At 41.4% G+C, this 19,082-nt stretch overlaps 1 protein-coding gene across 3 annotated transcripts in view; it reads left to right on the forward strand.

The window, feature by feature from the left end:
* LOC118395550 (zinc finger protein 205-like) overlaps positions 1-19,082 on the forward strand; it is a 67,822-nt gene that overhangs the window by 36,869 nt on the left and 11,871 nt on the right. The window contains exon 1 of one of the 3 annotated variants that reach the window (XM_052465103.1): positions 9,832-10,507. The exons of the other annotated variants lie outside the window; for them this stretch is intronic. Coding sequence (XP_052321063.1) covers positions 10,249-10,507 — 259 coding nt within the window. The 5' untranslated portion in view covers positions 9,832-10,248. Of the gene's footprint in view, positions 1-9,831; positions 10,508-19,082 lie in introns of those variants that run through there. 3 annotated transcript variants of the gene reach the window in all.

The following is a 19,082-nucleotide window of genomic DNA, read 5'->3' on the forward strand; positions in this document are numbered from 1 at the left end:
AGCATTGCTCATGACTACAATAGAACCATATCCCCACCTGAAAACAATCCTTGCTGCTTTGTTCTGTGCAATCTGCAGCCTCCTAATTTCATTTTGATGCATTTCCCCAGACCACAGAACAGTAGTTCACCTGACTCTCAATTAATGCTTGTTATTTGCTTAAGAATCTTTCCTGGTAAATATTTAGCTATCCTTCTGATCATGCATGCTGTTTAGAATTTTTTTTGACATAGATGAGTTGAGGCGACCATGATAAGCAGTTGTCTAGCTGCACTCCCAGTAGTTTGGTTTCTGCCACTTCCTCAATTTGTACTCCCCCCATACTTAATTGTATCCCATGCTGTGTTGGCCTTTTCTTAGTGGAACAGACCAACATAACTTGGATAACTTGGTTTTCTTGGTGTTTAAAACAAGTTTGTTCCGGCAAACCCACTCTCTGATATTCTCCAAATCTCCTTGTAAAGCTTGCTGTACCTGTTGAACCGATTGTCTTGCTGTATAAATTGTAGTATCATCTGCAAATATCGTAGCTTGCATTACAGATAAGGCATAAGGAAGGTCGTTGGTATATATTAAATAAAGAAGTGGCCCAAGGCAACTGCCCTGCGGTATTCCACAGTTTAAAGCATGAGGGGAAGAAAATGAGCAATTGATATAGATGGACTGTTTCCTGTCAGATATGACTGTACCCAATTCAATGCTACCTTCTTAAAACCATAATGCATTAATTTGGTCAATTATTTAATGATCCGCTAAATCAAATGCTGCACTAAAATCTAAAAATAGTACACCCACAAACCTGCCATTATCCACAGCGTTGAGCCACTGGTCAGTCATGTCAACCAATGCAGTGGTAGTGGAATGGTTTTTGTGATAAGCATGCTGATTGGCTGTAATCAGATCATTCTTTTTTTTATGTACTCCCATATTTGTCTACTCACAATACCCTCCAATATCTCACTGAGTATAGGGAGTAGACTAATTGGTCCTATTGGCAGGAGTAATGGGTTCTTTGCTGTCTTTCGGAATAGGACAGTTGCGCATGCTTCTATACATTTGCAAACATCCCCTTTTCCAGTGACCAATTAAATATATATTTCAGTGGAGCTGCAATCTGGGGAGCAGCATAGCGAAGTAAAAACAATCGTCCATAAGATCATAACCTGTTGATTTACCATCGGGTAATGACTTCAATAGGTTTAACACCTCGTCTACTGACACCATTTGTAGACTAAAAGAGCAGGTCTTGTTGCTCATAATATGATCATCAATCCATTGGACAATAGCTTGTTTGGAAGAATGTATGTCTACATTATTGCTCAGTAAATTCATTTTCTTTGTAAACAAATCTGCAAAATGATTGGCAACATCAGCTGGTTTTGTTATTCCATACCTTTTTAGAACCATTTTTACAATCAATAAAAGCATTTTTGTAAAATAACGTTTTTTTCTTACGATTCAATTTAACTGCATAATTACGTAATGTTCTATAATTCTGTTAATCAATTTCTAGTTCTGATTTGGCTGCTAAGACCTTTACCATATTTCTTTGAGAAAAAGCCTCACCCAGTTCATCATTCCATTGAGATGGACGTGCCCCAACTGTACTCTTTCTTACTGGGGCATGATGGTCCATTACCTCAGTGAGCAAATCAATAAAACATTCTGTAGTGTGATTTAAATCATCCTATAGATAAATCAGAACCCAGGGTACAGCAGCCAAATCATTTTGAAATAGCCCACGAGGAAATGTTTGAACATTTATATTGGACAACAATCCTAGGGGGTTTCTTTGGAACCTTGGTGTTCATGGTTATGGTCACAATATTCTGTCCAGCCCACTGGCATTGATCTGGCTTTTAAGCATTGCAATGGTATATTACAGAAGATCAGATTAATGCATGTGTCTGAACGATGACCCAACTTAGTTGATGATCTAGTAGTATCATTAACCATTTGTTTCATACCACAGTTCTCGGCATATCTCATCAATTTAGTTCTATTAGAATTATTATGATCCTTCCAATTTATATTAAAATCACCCAAGATAAATACATCTCTGTTGCTATTGTGGCCTGGTCAAACCCAGTGCATAAGTCATCCAGATAGGACACCTTAGAGCTAGGAGGTCTATATACACATCCTTCCAATATGGCTGCCTGGTGAGGCACATGTACTTGAGCCCATAGTGCCTCTACTTGACATACATTAAGGTCATCCCTCCTCTTAAAAGGTATATGATTATGAATGTACAATGCTACACCTCCACCATTCATATTCCTGTCTCTTCTCAGTAGACTATATCAATGAATGTTAATTTGCCCATCATTTACAGATGCATCTAAATGCGTTTCGGTCTGAGACAAAATACGAATATTATTTATGTTGACCAAGTTACAAACCTCATGTTTTTTGTTAGGAAGGCTACATTAACCTAAGTTATATGTAAAAGTTTCCTTGTCAAGTGCAGATCAATAGATCATGTATGTATAGTTGAAGTTATGATACACTACAACACAAACTCAGATTTGAACATTAAATTAAAATTGCCAGGGAGTTACTCTAGAGTCCCGATACAATTGCCCGTTGATGTAAAGTTTATTCATAACCATGGAGACTCGTTGATTGGTGGCAGCATCATGCTGTGGGGATGTTTTTCAGCGGCAGGGACTGGAAGACTAGTCAGGATCTAGGGAAATATGAACGGAGCAAAGTACAGAAAGATACTTGATGAAAACCTGCTCCAGAGCGCTCAGGACCTCAGACTGGGGCGAAGGTTCACCATCCAACAGGACAACAACCCTAAGCACAGTGCCAAGACAACACAGGAGTGGCTTCGGGACATGTCTTTGAATGTCCTTGAGTGGCCCAGCCAGAGCCCAGACTTGAACCCCATCGAACATCTCTGAAGAGACTTGAAAATAGCTGTGCAGTGATGCTCCCCATCCAACCTAACAGAGCTTGAGAGGATCTGCAGAGAAGAATGGGAGAAACTCCCCGAGTTACCGGTGTGCCAAGCTTATAGCTTCATACCCAAGAAGACTTAAGGCTGTAATAACTATCAAAGATGCTTCAACAAAGTACTGAGTAAAGGGTTTAAATACTTATGCACCTTTGGGATGAATTGGAACGCTGACTTTGAGCCAGGCCTATTCACCCAACATCAGTGCCCGACCTCACTAATGCTCTTGTGGCTGAATGGAAGCAAGTCCCCGCAGCAATGTTCCAACATCTAGTGGAAAGCCTTCCCAGAAGAGTGGAGGCTGTTTAGAGCAGCAAAGGGGGGACAAACTCCATATTAATGCCCATGATTTCGGAATGAGATGTTCGATGAGCAGATGTCCAAATACTTTTGGTCAAGTAGTTTACTTAAATCAGAGTGTTACGAGATGGGCTTGACTATGGTTTGCATTTTATAATATGTCATGTTTCCGTGTGTACAGTAAAGACTTTCTTATATACATCTTTATATGCTCTTCTCTGAATGTTGTGTTTACAGTCTGCAGTCCATGAGGATCTGCTGATATCCAGTGTTGTTGGTGGGAGAGACTGGACCTCTGAAACAGCTGGTCACAAACCCTGGCACCAGATCAGATCCCTGGATCAGGAGCCTTCGCTCTTACTTCCCGAGTCAGAACTGGGACCGAACCACGAAGGACAGAGATTCCACCACCACACAGAACACAACCAGTGGACAGGTGGATTGAATAGCCTCAGTCCTAGTGGTCATCAGAGAGACCAAGGATCCAGTCTGCAGCCCAGAACCTTCTCTTCACAGACTCAGTGCAGGGATGAAGCAGGGCCTGGGGCTGATAGAGATAGACCCTCCTGTTCCTATGATACAAACACCACAGTATCCATGATGAACAGAGCAGGTCACCCTGGGCTTCAGCCTTCAGAGAGAGTGGTGGGAGATCCATCTGGTGGTAGTCTATCAGCAAGTCTGTCTTCTCCTTCAGGATCTTGTCTAATTCCTGATGATTGGGTTCATAGAAAGCCTGGACCTGGGTCTAGCCTTCCTCAGCTACCTCATGGTTACCCCATGAATACAGACAAGGGCAGGATGGGTGTTCACCACGAGAGGTACCTAGCCTATAACACAGCAGACAATTCTAACAACACCCAAATAATGGCTAGAGGTCAAGGACGGAGCTCAAATACTCCTGCTTCTACCTTCTCTGGTGTCATTGGGTCACAACGTGGGGGGCCGAGCGTTAGGACTGATGCCAACAAGCCGTATGCCTGCTCCACGTGTGGGAAGTGCTTCGCTGAAGCGTACTATGTGAAGATGCACCAGACCGTTCACACCAAGGAGAGGCCCTTCAAGTGCAAACTATGTTACAAGAGCTTCTCCTTCCTGACTAACCTGATCAGACATAGGAGTGTCCACAATGGGGAGAAATCGTAGCAGTGTGGCTTGATGTACACAGGGGATATCTGAGAACCATTCTTTAGCTGACATATTATAGTTATAATCAACCACTTACCCTTCATTAACCCTTTTGTTAACTTGTCATTTGAAACAGGCTAGTAAATACCTTGTTTTTAGAGAAATTGTAAACCTAGGCTAGAATTGGAAGAGTTGAATATTTACCTTACTGGAGGTGATGTAGTCATATTTTTTTCTATTCTGTTCTAGCTAACACTTCTTTCTAAACAAGTCTGCTCTCAGCTTGAAAGATACTGATCATAGGATATCTGATGTGTATTGTCATAAGAAGTACCGTATTTCAAAGAACAGCAAGCATACCTTTAACATTTAACCGCACCCTTTGAGGTATGACGCAAACCAATAAGATACATTCTCTTCAGAGTAAACGGAGGTAGGTGGAAACGGGAAGAGATGACTGACACAATGGCGGAAACTGATGTTTTGTTTGAAACTGCTGGCGAGTGAAGATGACAGTGAGAATGAGTGGGTTTCACTGGCGAAAAAGAAAGGAAACAAGAGATGTAAAGTTGTGGTGGACAATAGGAACTCTTAGACTGGTTTTTGATCGGAGTGAGGGTTTTGGACCAATGGAACCTGGGAGATCCATTTGAATTGGCGTCAGAGTCACAAGAAGTGGGCTTATTTGGGTTTTTTTTTGTGTGTGTTGAGAAATGACAGGTGTCTCAATCAATGAGAGAAGACTTGAAATAGACAAGATGGCGACGTACACATTGTTGCATACTTCGTGGAGCAAAAAAAAGTATTTTTTTAAATAACAGAGCATTTCGGCCTTCGTCAGAGCTTTTGTGATTTAAAAAAAAAAGTGCACTTTTCTTTAAAAAACAAGGACATTTCTAAGTGACCCCAAATTTATGAACGGTAGTGTAAGAGTGACCAACTGTTTGTGTCTTGGGAATCCCCCTGTAAGTGCTGATCTAGGACCAGATTTGCCTTTTAAATCATAATGAATAAGACAGTTGATCCTCAATCAGCACTCCTACTCTGACCCTTTGTGGATACAGGCCAAGGTCTTCAATAATTTTAAGTGTGGGACCACACCTTTTGAATTATCAAACCATTTAAGTGTCAAGTAATCAAATTAACTAAGACATTTTGCATAGTATCAAATCAACTAACACGAGGTTCTCAGAGGGGAGCTACCTCAGGAAATGCACACGGCCCATGTATAGAGTGATATTTAGTACTAGTTACTAGTTCATTTGTAGTTCATTCTGGTGGATTTGGATATTGTATGGAACTGGATGAGGTGAACTGAGGTAAGAATGAGTATGATGATATGACAACTATGTCCCTTTAGGTTGATAGTAGTGTTTTATAGTGAAATAATGATAGTGCCTTAATTCATGTTTACTTGACATGAAGTAGAGAAGCTGTGTGTAAAATAATGTTGAACCTTTTCCAAAGTATTCTAAAATTCATTCTTTCAAAGCAAGGGTACCAGATTTACAGAAAAGGTAGTGTTGCCATAGTGTCACGTATCAGTCTGTTCAATAAAAGTACTGTACCTCACGTTATGTGATTGTATGACCATTTTGTCAAAATTAAATACAAAATTGACTCTGTGTGGACTTGGTTATCTCAGTCGAACCAAAACATTATACTTCATTCTTGAAACGACACATATGGAAAAAAATATATAATAATAAACTCAACTGACTGTGGTTAACATTTTTAATATGTCATGTTTCTGTGAGTACAGCAAAGACTTATATAAAGCTTTATATGCTCTTCTGTACAATTTGTGTTTACACAGTCTGCAGTCCATGAGGACCTGCTGATATCCGGTGTTGCTCGCCACAGTCTCAGTTCAGGGTTGGAGCAAGTCCTGGGGCTGATAGGAACGCGAGGGTCTTTCTCTATGATACAACCACCACAGTATCCACGATGAACAGAGCAGGTCACCCTGGGCTTCAACCTTCACAGAGACTGATGGCAGACCCCCCTGGTGGTAGTCATTCAGCAAGTCTGTCTTCTCCTTAAGGGTCTCGTCTAATGCGTGGTACCTAGTGTGTAGTTCAGCCCACAATCCTAATAACACCCAAACAATGGCTAGAAGTCAAGGAGGGAGCTCAAAGACTAACCACCTGATAGTGGTGGCTCCTGCTTCTACCTTAGGTGTCATTAGGTGACAACGTGTGAGGTCGAGCATTACGTACGCCGACAAGCTATATGCCTGCCCACGTGTGGGAAGCTCTTCGCTAAGGAGAAATAAGTGTAGCAGCACCAGACCGTTCCCACCAAGAAGAATCCCTTCAAGTGTTTCTCCTTCCAGAGTATCCTTATGAGACATAGGAGTGTCCACAATGGGCACTGGGTAGTAGGTAGGAGTTGCCCTGAATCAGATATTTTTTCATGCTCTCCTCTCCAACTTTCATCATATCTGTTATGTGTATTATTGCTATGAATCTACCATGGCTGTTGCAAACATTGTCACTCAATTATTGACTTACTCAGCCACACAAGTCACATACTCAAAGTTGGCTGTATTTATACTGATGTCTGCAGATCCTCTCAAACTCTGTCAGGTTGGATGGGGAGCATCGGTGCACAGCTATTTTCAGGTCTCTCCAGAGATGTTCGATGGGGTTCAAGTCCGGGCTCTGGCTGGGCCACTCAAGAACACTGAGACTTGTTCCAAAGCCACACTGCTGTGTTGTCTTGGCTGTGTGCTTAGGGTTGTTGTCCTGTTGGAAGGTGAACCTTCGCCCCAGTCTGTCCTGAGTGCTCTGGAGCAGGTTTTCGTCAAGGATCTCTCTGTACTTCACTCTGTTCATCTTTCCCCCAATCCTGACTAGACAACCAGTCCCTGCCGCTGAAAAACATCCCCACAGCATGATGCTGCCACCACCATGCTTCACCGAAGGGATGATGCCAGGTTTCCTCCAGACGTGACGCTTGGCATTCAGGCCAAAGCATTCTCCGGTTTCTCATGGTCAGAGTCCTTTTGGTGCCTTTTGGCAAAATCCAAGTGGACTGTCATGTGACTTTTACTGAGGAGTGGCTTCCGTCTGGCCACTCTACCATAAAGGCCTGATTGGTGGAGTGCTGCAGAGAAGGTTGTCCTTCTGGAAGGTTGTCCCATCGCCACAGAGCAACTCTAGAGCTCTGTCAGAGTGACCATTGGGTTCTTGGTCACCTCCCTGACCAAGGCCCTTCTCCCCGATTGCTCAGTTTAGCCGGCTGCCAGCTTGAGGAAGAGTCTTGGTGGTGCCAAACCCTGTTCCATTTAAGAATGATGGAGGCCACTGTGTTCTTAGGGACTTTCAATACTGCAGAAATGTTTTGGTACCCTTCCCCAGATCTGTGCCTCGACACAATCCTGTCTCTGAGCTTTATGGACAATTCCTTTGACCTCATGACATGCACTGTCAACTGTGGGACCTTATATAGACAGGTGTAGCCCTTTCCAAATCATGTCCAAACAATTGAATTGCCAAAGGTGGACTCCAATCAAGTCGTAGAAACATTTCAAGGATGATCAATGGAAACAGGATGCAACTGAGCTAAATTTTGAGTCTCATAGCAAAGTGTCTGCATACGAATGTAAATAATAAGAACTTAGTACCCTGAACATCACCACAAATACCCCTATCTGTCTGACCATATACAAGCACTGCAAAACCTGTTTTTAATAGATTTGCAAAAATGTCTAAAACACTGTTTTTGCTTTGTCATTATGGGGTATTGTGTGCAGGTTGACCAGGAAAATGTTTTATTTAATACATTTTAGAATAAGGCTGTAAGGTAACAAAATGTGGAAAAAGTCAAGGGGTCTGAATACTTTCCGAATGCACCAAGGTGACATCTAGATGATTATTATTATTATTTCTTGTGTGGGCTGCTATCCTACTAAAAATAAAATCTCGTGAGAGAAAAATAGTAACATTAGCTACCGCCGGCCACACGACTGTGCTACCTAGTAGAAAGCACTTAAAGTCGGCAGGGATGTCGATACTAGCGCCGGTTTAGCTTGTTGTGCAGCCCAATCAACAACGCCAAACTGTCTTGAGTGGCAACAAATCTGCCCAATTAGCTGATTTACTTTCCATACGCGCACTGATTTCGACACACCCACTCGCACATACTCCGGTCGCCATCTTGGGCTGCAGTTTCCCATACTTGGAACGAAAGCGAATGTTTCCGGTTTTCAGGGATATAGTATTTTCAACATAACTTTTGTGTCTCCTGAAAAACAGATGTGGGGACTCCTCCAGAGATACTTTTGAGGAGATGGAAAACTACATTGCAATCATTTTAGCGCCCATTGTGTACGTTTCCAATAAGTCGTCAATTGGCCACGTGGTGCATTCTGGGCGAGTGAATGGGAGTCAATTGGAAGCTTGCTCCACAACCCAACATTAGTCATGTGTGTCTGGGACCAGACAGGATATAGTGTGAGGTTTTGCAGTGCTTGTATATGGTCAGACGGATAGGGGTATTTGTGGTGATGTTCTGGGTACAAAGTTCTTAATGGCATTGTCAATCAGTAAAGCAGAAGCAGTGCCAGAAATATAGGAGGGAAAGGGAGAGACTGTTATTAGATTTGAGGAGCAGTGTGGTTCAAGAGCCAAGATTAAGTCAACTGCTGTGGAAATCTTCAGAGGATGTAGTATTTAATTATGTATTTCGTTTCCTTAAGGAGACAAGACTATTGGGTAGGATTTAGAGCTTCCATGTCTCTTGTAAGGCACCTTAAAGTTGGTTGCCAACCGCCATATAAAATCCACAGAAGAAGAACCCAACATTATAGCATGAATTTCATCAACAATTAGTACAACATTATATTTTCCAAGATGTGAGATACTAACTTGTTCTCTGTAATATCATATAGCTTTGGAATCGTGACATTACAAAAGGAAATAGGCAGGTTTAATTTTTTAATACATTTTTATTCATAATACAAAAATCAACAACTTACATTGCTACATTAAACATGTCTAACAAAACAAAACACAGGTATTAACAAGAAAATCTTAAAATATACAAAAAAATATCAAAATCATTTAAAAAATAAACAATTCTAGTTTAGCAATTGTATGACTCACTTGTTCTTTGAATGTAAATGTGTCATAATTTTGGGAAAACCTTGCACAAATACTTATTTACCATTATGAACACTAGCCATGTTTTTGACATAAATGATATAATATGTTACTATTGCAATGATAACAAGACCATTGAAATGATTGTGATTTTTTAAATTCTTGTTGCCAAATACTTTATACACAAACAAAAATTCCAAAGTTCTATACCAAAATGACACTTTTTTTATTGAATTATCTTAAGACATTATCCCTAGTGAATAACAACAAGAATAACATCTTCCTGAATCATGACCAAGTCATTGTCTTGCCTCCTCCAAACTGACTTCCATTTTTGAAGTCATTCAGTTACATTGTTAGTAACGGCCACTTGACTATCCGGTGAACATAATGGATAATCAGTGGCTCTATGCCTACTACGTCAGGTTACGGAGTATGTGTAGGGGGATGTGATTCGGATTGGACCCACGTACAATCGAATGGCAAAATACTCCCAATTATCTCGAATGCACACACCTCTAACATTTACCATAGAAGAAGAATAACACACTTCTCTTCAGTGTAAAAGGAAACGAATAGTAACAAAACAGTTTCCACGTTACCGTTTTGTTATTTAGACGTTTATCAACACCCTTGAACTCAATGACTCATTTAATTAGACAGCATCGCATACTTAACCCAGGTCGTCTTTACTTTGCGTTGTAGACGGGACTTGATTAATGTTATCTAGGTAACGCTAGCTAGCAGCTAACAATGGCTAACTGTATGGGTTTTCATACTCAAATAGCCTCCATCGTTGAGGTGCTATCGAATGCATTCGTTGCAGAAATCTGTAAACTCGTAGACGACGACTATGCAGTGTTTCGTTTGGAAATAACTCAAAGCCAGAAAGAAAACAGGACATTGCGGAGGAAACTACAGCTACTGGAACTGAAGGTGGCACGGGACCGCGTCCTCGCCAGTCGTCCCACTTGTGTCAAGATCCTCGACCGGTACAGTGTAACGGCAAGAGGTACGTTTTGTGGGAGGCTGCGCGGTCTTTCGCGGTTTATATCTATTGGTCATTACACGTCGCCCCGTTCCCTTCTGCACATGTGTTAAGACGCGTTACCCAGAATTGGGTCTTGGTCAAGTTTAGGATAGTATGCAGTAAATCCCCTGATTACTTAGTTTACACAGACACAATATTCTAACCAGATTATTGATTTACTATTTACCTAATAAAAACATGATGCATGTAACGTCTATCTATAAATATTATATCAACAAGTTATTTGAAGTGTTACCTTACATCCTTGTCAATTATAGGCAGAGTAAAAATGGTCAATAGTGTACAATATAGCGTTGAGCATTGACAGTACCTAACCATCTCTTTTCCCCCAATCACTCTCTCAGGTGAAGGACATCTCACTGGAAGCAACAAGAGTGTTGTGAAGCCCGTAGGACACAATACATGGAGAGATGACCAACCAATCACTGTTAATGAGGGGAGTAGAACCTCACCACAGCACATTATCATGATAGAGGTAGGGCTGTGACGGTCTTGGAATTTGAGGTTATCTAATTAGCCAGACCATTGTACACCGGTTGAAAACATAAGTGATTGGAGGGGCATTACCATTACACTTTATCATCAGTAGTATTTAATTATTGTTATTCAAGTTATTATTATTATTATTATTACCTCTATTAGTCTAGTTTTCCCTAAATATTTGCATAAGGTTGCAAACCCTGCTGCTGCGGTCGGTCATGTGATGGCAGTGGTATTTGAATATGTTCTTCAGAGAGGACGTTGTAATTAGAGAAATTATGTCGCCTAAGCTACTGAAAATATACACTACCGTTCAAAGGTTTGGGGTCACTTTGAAATGTCCTTGTTTTTGAAAGAAAAGCGCATCTTTTTGTCCATTAAAATAACGTCAAGTTGATCAGAAATATATTGTAGACATTTGGTGATGTTGTAAATGACTATTGTAGCTGGACATGGCAGATTTTAGAAAGAGGAGTGGCGGGCCCCGGTGCACAACTGAGCAAGAGGACAAGTACATTAGTGTCTAGTTTGAGAAACGGACGCCTTACAAGTCCTCAACTGGCAGCTTCATTGAATAGTACCTGTAAAACACCAGTCTCAATGTCAACAGTGAAGAGGTGATTCCAGGAGTTGCAAAGAAAAAGCCATATCTCAGACTGACCAATAAAAATAAAAGATTAAGATGGGCGAAAGAACACAAACACTGGACAGAGGAACTCTGCCTAGAAGGTCAGCATCCCAGAGTCACCTCTTCACTGTTGACATTGAAACGGGTGTTTTGCGGGTACTATTTAATGAAGCTGCCAGTTGAGGACTTGTGAGGCGTCTGTTTCTCAAACTAGACACTCTAATGTACTTGTCCTCTTGCTCAGTTGTGCACCGGGGCCCACCACTCTTTCTATTCTGGTTAGAGCCAGTTTGCGCTGTTCTGTGAAGGGTGTAGTACACAGCGTTTTACAATATCTTCAGTTTCTTTGCAATTTCTCGCATGGAATAGCCTTCATTTCTCAGGACAAGAATAGACTGACGAGTTTCAGAAGAAAGTACTTTGTTTCTGGCCATTTTGAGCCTGTAATCGAAAGTAGGCTATAAGATGGTGAATTGGCAAGGAAAGTAGGCTATGAAGGGGAGAAAGGCAGAAATGCGATAGCATGAATGGATAATAATGCACTGTACATCCTTATTTATCTGCCATCGGGGAGCTTGTGAGACTTCCATATGATATTGTTATCCAATTCGTGTACCGGTAATAACCTCTTCTCTCTCTTCTTGTGTCAGTCTGCAGATGCAGAGTCTGCAGGTCCTGGAGTCAAGCAGGAGAGGCGTGGAGGAGAGGAGGACCCATGGCACAGCAGAGACATCGAGACTGGAGTGCCCCCTGTAGCCATGGAGGACCACACCACTGCCCCAGCGCAGCCCAGGACCTGCCATAGCATCATGGAGGTCAGTGGAATGCTGAATGCTGTCCTCAAGTCAGAGACGGAGAGAGAGACTTTAACTGTTAAACAAAGGATTTTACACACAGAGAGACTGGGCTGTTCACCTGCTCCCGGCTCAGAGTATTTACTTCACGGTAACCCAAGCTTGAGGACGGTTCATTCTCATCCCAACTCAAGTCAACCGATAGAGACCGGCAATGATCCGTCTTGTTCTTACGCTACAGAGATGGACACTGGCAACATGCTCTTCGGTTTAGAGACCCAGACTGATCTTTCTAAAGGGGACAGGAACCAGTATAGTGGTAGTGTATACTCTGAAGGGTGCCTAGATAAGAAAGGGGAAGTTATAGTGGTAGATGAGGTGATTGTGAAATTGGAGGGCGACGCTCCTCCCACATGGAATGCAGATAGTCACCTAGGAGATGAACACTCACAGGGCAGAGATTTCTTAAATTACCGGGACAGCTTAGAGACAAATGCAAATGTTGTGACCCACTCCCCTTTACACACACTCAAGGATCATGACCCAGTGTCAACTTCAATGGGGCCTTCTGATTCTCACGGCCACGTATTTTTCGATCAGGTATTGAACTCAAACGACATGGCTAGAGACCAGGCTCGGAGAGGGGGAGCCACGTCAGGTGGTAGTAAAGAGAAGAGGTTCCTCTGCATGTTCTGTAACAAAGGCTTCAGCAGCCCCCAGAAGGTGGAGATCCACCAGAGGGTCCACACAGGGGAGAAACCCTACAGCTGTACCCATTGTCACATGCGCTTCACTGAGGCTGGCACCCTAAAGAGGCACCAGAGGGTCCACACAGGGGAGAAACCATACAACTGTCCCCAATGTGAGAAGAGGTTCTCCCGCCAGGACCACCTTAAGATGCACCTGAAGGTCCACACGGGAGAAAGGCCATTCGCATGTACACAATGCGGGAAGAGGTTCTCAGAGAGGAGCTATCTCAGGATGCACCAGCAGAAAAACCATTCCACTCGATAGCTTCTGACTTTTCAATCAAACCCTGCATTAAAGACAAAGATACATTTTTATTGTTGTCAGCAGAAAGCATCCCCAGATGCATTTGGAATAATGAGAGTAATACATTTCAGAATGGAATATTCCTGGGTAGAATATTGCATCCAGACAATTTGTGGTATATAATCCAAAACAGTATGTTACATATTGTGTTTGGTACTGTGTAGTATATATGATGTTCAAATGCCCATTTCCTTTCAAAAACGACTTCATTTTTCCCAGAACACTTTTAAATGAAAATCTATGCATTTGATCATGCAAATTTGTGGTTGAGACCTGTGTTATTATTATTATTTTTTCATATGGTGTATTTTAAAACTTTAATAAATGCAAAATGGTACTTCATTCTAAGACTTTTTTTCTTCTCATGGAGTCTCGCTTTAGTATACATATTCTGTCTGTAATGAAATGCGCTATAAATGTTTAATACATTATTAGGGGTTCACAGCAAAGTTGTTCTCTGAATTCTTATTTATTTTATTTTATTAAAAAATGACGTCTCTTATTAAAGGATGTATTCTGTCTTTGGAAAGTTATACAGCTTTAAAACTTGATTGCTGACATGCAAAACATTTTGGGACTATATCAACCGTGGACTAATGAAACAAATATGATCGTTTTTGAGGAGTTTTACTTTAGCTTTTATCAAACTAAGTTAAGGGATTGGTTAAGAGATGGCTGAGTTATTGATAAATAAAAACTGCTTAATTAAATGTGCAATATGCAGAAATTGCACTGCCGTTTACTGGTTGCTGAAATTCTAATTAGTTTGCCTAATTTCAGTTTCTCACAAAATGAGAAAAAACAAGCAATGTAGAGAATCATTTTCACCATCTTTTCAATAACCAAAAATATTGTTTTTCAGCTGTTTGAAGCTGCTGCTACTCACTTTAATAACTATCTACGTGTACATATTACCTCGACACCGGTGCCCCCCGCACATTGACATGGACTCTGTAGCGGTACCCCCTGTATATAGCCCCGCTACTGCTGTTCTTTAATTATTTGTTATTCTTATCTCTTGTGGTATTTCCTAAAAGCTGCATTGTCTGTTAAGGGCTTGTAAGTAAGCATTTCACTGTAAGGTCTACGACACCTGTTGTATTCGGCGCATGTGACAAATACGACTTGATTTGTTGTACAAAAGTAAATTACCCCAAAACTCAACTTAAGCATGGCAAGCATAGAAATAGCGCACACAGAACAGATCTACTGCTTCTGAGACTTGCTTTCAATGAGTGACCTATAACTCACATTTCTATGTAAATTTGGTTGGGTCACCCAAAAAGTTATATATTTTTTTAACCTTTAACTTTTTAGGCAAGTCGGTTAAGAACAAATTCTTATTTTCAATGACAGCCTAGGAACAGTGGATTAACTGACTTGTCAGTTCAGGGAGCAGAATGACAGATTTGTACCTTGTCAGCTCAGGGATTCAAACTTGCAACCTTTCGGTTATAAGTCCAATACTCTAACCACTAGGCGACGCTGCCGCACCGCTGCCGCTTTAAATTAATCATAGAAAATGTACTTCTCATGGACTAAAAATCAGATTCACTCCAAATGTGGTCTTTGGGCTCATCACAATAGTACTTAAAGAGTTTGAGAAAGTAATGTTAGTGCATTCAAAGATGGCCACACTATACCAGCAGATGCATATTGGCACATACGCTAACATCTTAAAATATGCACACAAACAAATATTTCTTCTCATGAACTATAGGTCCAAATGACACCAACGTATGAATGTAGGCCCATGGTACATGTCTTAACTTAGCTTTTCTCAAACTAAGGTATTGGCAGTTTTTACATGTCCATTTTAAAAACTACTGTAAATCCACTCCACAGTGGCCTATCAACTTGACTTGTCATTGCCATCATGGACGTCCCTAAGATGAACCATACTGAACTCGGTACCTCAAAGAACAAGGAAACTATTAACCACCCGTTCTTTGCAAATCATCTGCAATCATCTTCTCACAAATCAATGAATTAGCCTCTTATGAATTTAAGAATGATTAGTTGCGGCATTCAAAGTCGGGACACTTGACACCACTAGATGGTACCATATCACACCAGGACTATAAGAACTGAACCGGCAGACACGGGGCCGTGAAATTTGATATGTAAACCTTTATGTATATGTCTTTAGAATGCTGTGTGAATATAGTATCACCTTTAGACGGCTACACCAGCCTAGTTGGTGGCACTGTAGATGTCATTGGCACCATATGATACTAGAACAAAAATATTTATCGAGTGGACTTTGTTTGTCTGCATAATTTAAATAAGACTGTGAAGTAACGTGAAAATAACGCTGAAAATATCTTAACATAAACCATTAGTCAAATTGACCCAGAAATGTGTATATAAACTCCATACATTAAGTAATTACGTTAAGGATGATTACTTGCTGCATTTAAAAAAGAGGACTAACTAAATAACAGCACTTGACTTAACTTTACTTGTGGTTTTGAGCAATTAACATGGTAATACTTTCACTGATATCACATAAAGGAAGATAGTTCCTACATGATAGAGTACTTGCTTTTTTTATCCAACTGATCTTGTGTCCTACCTGTGAACCCTGTTATAATTGCTGCTCGCAGCTCTATTTATTATTATTATTATTATAATTATAAATCACATCTGATCTCACCCGATTCTGCATAAACATTACAGCGCTTTATAACCAATATAAACGTAATAAATATACTTACACACACTAACAAACACCTACTGTACACATCAAAATAGTTCAGTCAGGTTTGTCTGGTGATTACTTGACTGATCATAGCTGACTTATTTTTACCCACAACGTATTTATGTCCACCGTGATGGATTTAACAATGAAGTCATTCTGTAACTACAGTATAGGACTCAAATGTAGTGGGGATGGGTAAACACTCAATGTTGAAGTACCTGTATGTCTGTGTAATCTCTTCCAGGAGGAGGAGGGTCCTGAGGTGCTGCTAGTGAAGGAGGAGGGGTGTGAGGAGGGTCTGGGGAACCCTGAGGGGACCATGGTCATGGAGGACAACCAGACTACACCACCACCTGAAACCACAGATGAACCAGCTGAGCAGCACAGGACCACACACACTGAGGTGAGCCCACTGTGAACTGTCTGTATGGTATTAGGTCAAGGCCTGTATCCACAAAGCATCTCGGAGTAGGAGTGCTGAACTAGCATCAGTTTAGCCTTCTTAGATCACAATGAATACCTCTGTATAGACAGATGGGGATCTGAACCTCGTTCAGCACATCTACTCTGAGACTCTTTGTGGATATGGGCCCAGGTCTTGATTAATTTTGTCTTACGTGTTAGACCATGTCTTTGAATTATCAAACCATTAAAGAGTGGCAAGTAATCAAATCAACAAACATGTTTGTATAGTACTCAATCCCTCTTTGCCCAATCACAAGATGCTCCATAGCAGGGTGCTCATATCATATTTTTTGATCCAACATCCTCTCACTCTGTATCTCTTACAGTCAGTAGACATGGAGGATGGGAAGCCTGATCTGCTGCTGGTCAAAGAGGAGACAGGAGAAGACAGACCAGCGAACACTGATCTGCTGAGTGGACTAAAGATGGGGGAGCAAGGTAAGAGAGACATACATATAAGATACAGCATCTTACTGTATGTTTACATACAAAAACACACATAATGTATGAACTTCACCAGGTAATTGACTCAACTCCATATCTAGAGTTACCACTGCCATGTTTTTAAAGTCTATTTTGTAATTTCTTCCTGCAGGTGTTTGGCTGGAGGCTAACAGAGGAGACTGGGTAGCCATTTTGGAACCCAGATGGGTGCAGCCAAGGGCCCAGGGTACAACATCACCAAGCAAGCCAGGACCAGAGGCGACATAGTTGAGGTCTGTGGATGGGACAGCTCCCTTAACTCTGGGCTGGGGAACAACACCGTTAACCATGCCCAGAAACAGACAGTAGAACATTAAACAACCAAACTTAGTCTCCATGACAACAGATTGGCTGAGACCAGGGTGTGGTGTAGATGTGGTCCGCGAGGGACAGGGAGGTGTCTGAATGCTGTGGGAGAGAACAGACCGACTCGGCTAATAATGCTCCGTCCTGCTCCTATAGTTGTGATTCAGAGAGACTGATGGCACCTCAGGTTAACCCCCTAACAGGTGCTGCCTTCAGCCTGCCTTCTATAGGATCTATAAACTAGACCCTGCGACAACACAGACACTCCCTGGCTTTCGTCCTCCTCACACTCTCCTAATGTTAAACCAGACCTCGGACAGCGCCTGTGCCTCAACAGTAAATGGCTACAGAAGCCTATTGACAAAGGACAGGAGTAATAATTCTATTAGTAGATCAGGTGGCATAGAAAAGCGCTTCCCTTGTCCGTTCTGTGGGAAAGCTCACGGGGGAGAAAGTAGTCGGCTTACACGTGTGCCGGGCCAATTTCTCCCACTCGTACAAGCTGAAGAGGTGCCAGAGGGTCCACACGGAAGAAATCATACAGCTTCTCCAAGTGTGAGAAGAGGTTCTCCCACCAGCACCAGTTGAAGAGTGCACCTGAAGATGTTGTTTGCCTGTATGCACTGCCGGAAGAGGTTCTCAGAGAGGAGCTACCTCAGGATACTCCAGCAGAAAATGCACACAAGCCATGTACACTGAATGTACAAAACATTAGGAACATCTTTCTATTATTGCGTTGCACCTCCTTTTGCCCCCGGAAAAGCCTCAATTCGTTGGGGCATTGACTCTACAAGATGTCAAAAGTATTGGAGGGGACTCCAATGCTTTTCACAATTGTGGCAAGTTGTCTTTTGGGTGGTGGACCATTCTTGATACACACAGGAAACTGTTGAGCATGAAAAACCCAGCAGCTTTGCAGTTTTTGACACACTTAAATATATGAGCCTGGCACCTACTACCATACCATGTTCAAAGGCACTTCAATATTTTGTCTTGCCCATTCACACATACACAATCCATGTCTACATTGTCTCAAGGCTTAAAAATCATTTTTTTATTGTTTTTACTTCTCCTCCTCTTCATCTACACGGATTTGAAATTGATTTAACAAGTGACATCAATAAGAGATCATAGCTTTCACCTTGTCAGTCTGTCATGGAAAGAGGTGTTCTTCATTTTTTGTACACTCAGTGTGTAGTGATACATAGTACTATTTAGTTTGTTTGTAGTTAATTATGTTGGTTTTGGATGTAGTAGGGAACTGGATGAGGTGAACTGAAGAGGGAATGACTATGATGAGGCAGAGTAGATGATATGGTGATGGTTGGTGTGATGGTGTCTGTAAAAATGCTTCACTGATGAGGGGTGACAACTGTCCCTTTACATGAAATAGTGAAGATGTGTGTAATGTTGAACCTTTTCCAAAGTGTTCTAAAATGTATTTGATCAAGTTGAGGTTACAAGATTTACAAAAAAATGATTTACTGTGCATTCGCAAAGTATTCAGATCCCTTGACTTTTTCCAAATTGTGTTACGTTAGAGCCTTATTCTAAAATGGAAAGGAAAAAAAAAACTCAACAATACCCCATAATGACAAGCAAAAACAGTAAATATCACATTTACAT

The sequence above is a fragment of the Oncorhynchus keta genome, chromosome 16 (genome assembly GCF_023373465.1).
Source record: "Oncorhynchus keta strain PuntledgeMale-10-30-2019 chromosome 16, Oket_V2, whole genome shotgun sequence".
Taxonomy (NCBI): domain Eukaryota; kingdom Metazoa; phylum Chordata; class Actinopteri; order Salmoniformes; family Salmonidae; genus Oncorhynchus; species Oncorhynchus keta.